This window comes from Vigna angularis, chromosome 1 (genome assembly GCF_016808095.1).
Source record: "Vigna angularis cultivar LongXiaoDou No.4 chromosome 1, ASM1680809v1, whole genome shotgun sequence".
Lineage (NCBI taxonomy): Eukaryota > Viridiplantae > Streptophyta > Magnoliopsida > Fabales > Fabaceae > Vigna > Vigna angularis.
In genome coordinates, this window is record NC_068970.1 from 39,084,052 (window position 1) to 39,090,051 (window position 6,000).

The following is a 6,000-nucleotide window of genomic DNA, read 5'->3' on the forward strand; positions in this document are numbered from 1 at the left end:
ACGGTCCCTGTTCGTGGATGTGGTCCCTGTTCGTGGAGGTGGTCCCTATTCGTGGAGGTGGCAGCAGGGCGTCGATTCGATTTGGGGCTTGGCGTTAGCAATTCGATTTAGGGTTTCGATTTGGGGCTTGGTGACACTGTGGGAGGCGGGACTCAAGCTTCGTTGGTGGCGGCTAGCGGCTAGCGGCTGGCGGTGGATCTCGCCTTCGTAGGGGATGGACCGACAAGGGCAAGGTGATGGAAAACCAAAGGCGCGATGATGGACCGACAAGGGCGAGTTGATGGTGCGGCGGCGGTGGCGCGGCGAGGGTTTCGTTGGCAGCAAGGGTTTTGTTTTTGGCAACGAGGGCTTCTGCGTTTTTTGGGTTCTCTGCCTTTAGTTTCAAAACTCATCATTCAATTTTATTTTTGTAGATTTTGCCTGCTGGAGTGATGAGAAGGGGCGAGAGAAGGCACCACGGAGGAAGTCGTGGAAGCTTTGGAGATCTTGTAGGAAGCACTGAAGGAGAAGAGGTTCTTTGAAGGAGAGAGCATAGGATTGGTATATATTGCTGCCAATTTCATTAGATATTGGGTTGAAATATTACAGGAAATTGTTTGCCAAGTTATTGCTGCCAGGAAATTGGGTTGTGATATTGTTGCCAAGTTGAGCCAAGATGATGAAAGCTTGCTATGGGTGAGACTCATTGAACCAGGAAGCCAAACAGCAAACGTTCCAGTGAGCAGAATGAAGGCAGCGGAATTCTGAAATAGATGCAGAGAATGATATGGTTTCAATGAAGAATGGAGTGGGTTAGAACGTCTCAGCTCAGAGGGCCTTCCTACTTTGGAAGGAAGCTAGAGGTAAGGAGAAAGAAAGTGAAGAATTGAGTTGACTCAAGAGCAAAGGTAAGCTGGAATTTCATTTCTGCAGCAATTGGACTAAGCTCAAAAGTCCTCTACAAAAGGGGGAAGAGGTCTCCTATTTATAGGAAGATAAGAGCCTCAAATCTGAAATGAAATTCAATCCAAAAGCAAATGAAATTAAAGAAAAAGGTGCCAATTTGCTTCAGCTTCAAACATGCCTCATTCCAACTCAACAGCACACGTGAAACAGCATCAATTCTGAAACGCTGGGCTAGCTAGGTTATTGGCTGAGCTTTTTGAAAGCTTTGGCATCAAGCTTCTCCCTCCAAGTCTCTCTTTTCAAGTACTCAAATGCTTATGCTGGCAGCTGCTCCCTCCAATTTTATTAATCCTACAAAGCAAAAAAAAAATGTGCTTTTAATTATGGGAAGAAGGATTAATGTAAATTACCTTCCATAGAAGCAAAATGGTAGGTGATCCTTCTTCCTCTTGAATCATCTTTGTCATGGCTCTAGTAAGAGGTCCAATGTGTGTCTTTGATGGTCTTCCATCAGACCCTCCCTCTTGAAAAGGATCTGTCCTCAGATCTGCTTCAACCTCTTGATCATTCCCTGTGAAAGGAATTAAGTCGCACATGTTAAAAGTATGACTGACACCATAACTTTCAGGGAGATCTAAGATGTATGCATTGTCATTTATCTTTTTGACCACCTTGAATGGACCATCTCCTCTTGGACTAAGTTTGGACTTCCTTTGAGAGGGAAATCTTTCCTTTCTCAAATGAAGCCAAACTAGGTCTCCTTTTTCAAAAACTATTTTCTTTCTCCCTTTCTTGTTTTATTCTGCATATTTTTGAGTTTGTTTTTGAATTTGGATTTTGACTTTCTCATGTAACTTCTTGATGAACTCCGCTTTAGAAGCACCTTCTTTATGAAGAAAAGAAGATGATTCTGGAAGAGGTAGTAAATCAAGAGGTGTGATAGGGTTAAAACCATAAATAACCTCAAAAGGAGAAAGATTAGTAGTCTTGTGGACTACTCTATTATAAGCAAATTCAATATGAGGTAGATGTTCATCCCAAGATTTGTTATTACCTCTTAATATTACCCTTAATAATGTAGATAAAGATCTATTTACTACTTCAGTTTGCCCATCAGTTTGTGGGTGACATGTAGTAGAAAATAGAAGTTTAGTTGCAAGCTTTTCCCATAAAGTTTTCCAAAAATGGCTTAGGAACTTCACATCTCTATCAGACACTATAGTTTTGGGTAAGTCATGCAATCTCACTATTTCTTTAAAGAAGAGTCTAGAGATATAGCTAGCATCATCTACTTTGTGGCAGGGTATAAAATGAGCCATTTTACTAAAACGATCTACTACCACAAATATAGAATCATACCCCCTTTGAGTTCTTGGCAATCCTAAGACAAAGTCCATGCTTATGTCCTCCCAAGGGGTATTAGCTATAGGAAGAGGTGTATAGAGTCCATGAGGCATAATTTTGGATTTAGCTTGTAAACAAGCTATACATTTAGAACAATGCCTTTGAACATCTATTCTCATGTGTGGCCAATAAAATTTACTTTTCAAAATGTTTAGAGTTTTATCAACTCCATGATGGCCCATGAGTCCTCCTCCATGACTCTCTTTGATAAGAAGTTTTCTAATGGATCCTTGGGGTATACAAAGTTTTCCTTTATTAAAAAGATACCCCTCAGAAAGATAGAATCCATCAAAAGGCTTCTTAAGACATGATGAATAAGTGGATGCAAATGTTTCATCATTTTCATATAACTATTTTATGTCATCAAATCATAATATTTGGGATCCTAGGGTTACTAATAATGCATGTCTTCTAGATAAAGCATTCGCAACAACATTAGTACTCCCCTTTTTGTGTTTGATGACATAGGGAAATTGCTCCAGGCATTCCACCCACTTTGCATGTCTTTTATTTAGCTTTGCTTGCCCTTTAATGTACTTGAGTGATTCATGGTCAGTGTGTATGATGAATTCTCTAGTTACCAAGTAATGCTCCCAAGTTTTTAAAGCTCTAATGAGGGCATATAACTCTTTGTCATAGGTAGGATAGTTCAAGGTAGGCCCCCTAAGTTTTTCACTAAAGTAAGCTACGGGATGTCCTCCTTGTATTAAAACAGCTCCTATACCTACCCCAGATGCATCACATTCTAGTTCAAAGGCTTTGGAAAAATCAGGCAAAATTAGAATAGGTGCATGAGTTAACTTGTGTTTCAAAGTCTCAAAAGACAACTCTTGCTTATCACCCCAAAGAAAGGGCATATCTTTCTTGACTAGCTCATTTAAAGGAGCAGCTATGGTGGAGAAGTCTTTCACAAATCTTCTATAAAAACTTGCTAACCCATGAAAACTTCTTACCTCTCCTACATTTTTAGGGGTTGGCCATTCTTGTATAGCCTTGATTTTCTCTGGATCAACATGTACACCTTCTTTTCCAACTTTGAAACCAAGGAAAATCACACTTTCTTGACAAAAAGTACATTTGTCAAAGTTGGCAAAGAGATTATGTTCTCTAAGAAGAAGCAAGACTTCTTTGACATGGTTAAGGTGCTCTTGAAGACTTCGACTATAAATTAAGATGTCATCAAAATATACCACTACAAATCTTCCTATGCATTCCCTAAGGACATGATTCATTAATCTCATGAATGTACTTGGAGCATTGGTCAAGCCAAAGGGCATGACTAACCATTCATACAAACCAAACTTGGTCTTAAAAGCAGTTTTCCATTCATCTCCTTCATGAATTCTTATTTGATGGTATCCGCTTTTGAGATCAATTTTGGTGAAAAGATTTGCTCCATGTAATTCATCCAGCATATCATCTAGCCTAGGAATGGGGTGCCTATACTTGACAGTTATGTTGTTGATGGCCCTACAATCTGTACACATTCTCCAAGTTCCATCCTTTTTAGGGACCAACAACACAGGCACAACACAAGGACTTAGACTCTTTTGGATCCACCCTTTGTTCAATAATTCATTAACTTGTGTCTCTATTTCTTTTGTTTCCATGGGGTTGGTTCTATATGCTGGCCTATTGGGTAGGCTTGCCCTAGGCACCAAATCTATTTGATGTTCTATTCCCCTCAAAGGTGGTAATCCACTTGGTACCTCTTTGGGAAATACATCATCAAATTCCTTTAAAAGTTTTTGCAACCCCTTTGGTAGAGAACCAAGTTCATGAGTGATTGAAACAAATGTCTCTTTGCAATAGAGAAGAAAATGAGGTTGTCCAAGAAAAAGATTTTTAGAAATGTTCAAAGTTTGAGGTTGGACAACTTCTTTATTTGAGGCATGGGTTACCAAATTCATGGTCTTCTCCTTTCTTTCTTTCCTACTTTTCTTTTCTCCATCCAACTTCTATTTAAGAATTATTTGGTCCTCTCTTACTTGTGAAGGTGTAAGAGGACACAAAATAATTTTCTTTCCCTTGTGTTGAATGGTGATTTTGTTGGTGACTCCATCATGTAGAGCTTGCTTATCATATTGCCAAGGTCTTCCAAGTAATATGTGCCCAGCTTCCATTGGTACTATATCACAAACAATTTGATCTTCATATTTGCCAATGGAAATGGGTACTCTTACTTGCTCTTTAACTACTATTCCATCATCCTCTTTGATCCATTGAAGTTTGTAAGGTTTAGGATGAGGAGTAGTGGTTAAGCCAAGCTTCTCTATCATTCTAGAACTACAACAGTTGCAACAAGAGCCACTATCCACAATAATTGAACATGTATTTTCCAAAACTTTGCATCTTGTGTGGAATAGGTTCTCTCTTTGTGACTGTTCTAATTCTACATGTTTGCTTTCCAGGAGTCTCCTCACCATAAGTAAGTCACCATCACAAGGTAAAGTTTCTTCTTCTTCAGAAGTGGATGTTTCAGACTCACTATATGAAGAACCCTCACTTTCACTCTCATGCTCAAGAATGTAAGTTGACCTTCTATTGCGACACTCAGATGCATAGTGCCCTTTTCCCCCACATCTAAAGCGCTTAGTCTCCTTACTTTTATGATCTCTTGAAGGTTCTTTGACTTTTTCTTTCCCTCTTTCTCTCTCTCTAAATTCTTCATACCTTGGCTTGGTTAGACTACCCTCCCTCTTGTACTCTTTCTTATGGTTGGAACTATGAGGATAATCTTTCTTAGTGGAGCTTTTCTTCTTGAGTTGTTGCTTTACCCTCACACAAAGTTGGACTAACTCATTGAGATCATTGTAGGGTATAAGTTCAACCCTATCTCTTATGTCATAGTTGAGTCCACTTTGGAACCTAGCAATTGTTATCCTTGGTTCCTCTCTTATCCCAGCTCTCAACATGAGCAACTCCATTTTCTGCCTATACTCTTCAACACTCATGTTCCTTTGTTGGAGTTTGTGGAGCTTATCCATTAACTCCCTATCATAGTAGGCTGGTACATGTCTTCTTCTCAAGGCAGTTCTCAACTCATTCCAATACCTGATGGGAGGTAAGTGTCTTAGCCTATGATCCTTGACCAAGGTTGTCCACCAAATTAAGGCATAGCCTTGAAAACTTAGAGAAGCCATGGTGACTCTCTTTTCATCATCTATTTGGTGGCACTCAAACAATTGCTCAACTTTCATTTCCCATTCTAGGTATTCTTCCACATCATCCTTTCCATGAAAGGAAGGAAGATCAATTTTGGGCTCTCTTGGATGGTGCTCTCTAACTCTATGATGTCTTCTAGGAGGCATTTGGTAGTGGTCATCATTGTGATGACTACTATATTGCTCAAGCTCACTAGGAGAAGATGATGATTCTTCTCTTCTCCTATGGGAAGATCTCTCTTTCTTTTTGTCTTGATTAATCAAAAGTTGACTAATCATGTCTTTGAGCTCACTAATCTCTCTATCCCTTTGTTCGAATTTTTGCTCAAATTCCTCCCTTAGAGAACTCTTACTATGGGGTTTCAAACTTCCTTGCACACTTGATTGACTCATTCTTGTCAAAGGAAAAGGTTTTCACAAGGTTTTCAAAATATTTGAGAAGTAATGAGTGAAAAGATTTTCACAAGATTTTTTTTTCGGTGAAAAATTTCTAAAGAGATTCTAGAGGCAAAAGATGTTTCTAAGTAGCTCCCAGGAAGAAGAGGTG

At 39.3% G+C, this 6,000-nt stretch overlaps 1 protein-coding gene across 1 annotated transcript; it reads right to left on the bottom strand.

The window, feature by feature from the left end:
- Positions 1-1,415: 1,415 nt before the first annotated feature.
- Positions 1,416-4,715, bottom strand: LOC108327205 (uncharacterized; the record flags this gene model as incomplete). Its single annotated transcript, XM_017560937.2, has 6 exons — positions 4,362-4,715; positions 3,773-4,025; positions 2,685-3,322; positions 1,798-2,558; positions 1,502-1,641; positions 1,416-1,432 (listed from the first exon to the last, which is right to left on the bottom strand). Coding segments are annotated over exons 1-6 (2,163 nt in total), but the record flags the coding sequence as incomplete, so codon positions are not given.
- Positions 4,716-6,000: the final 1,285 nt, after the last annotated feature.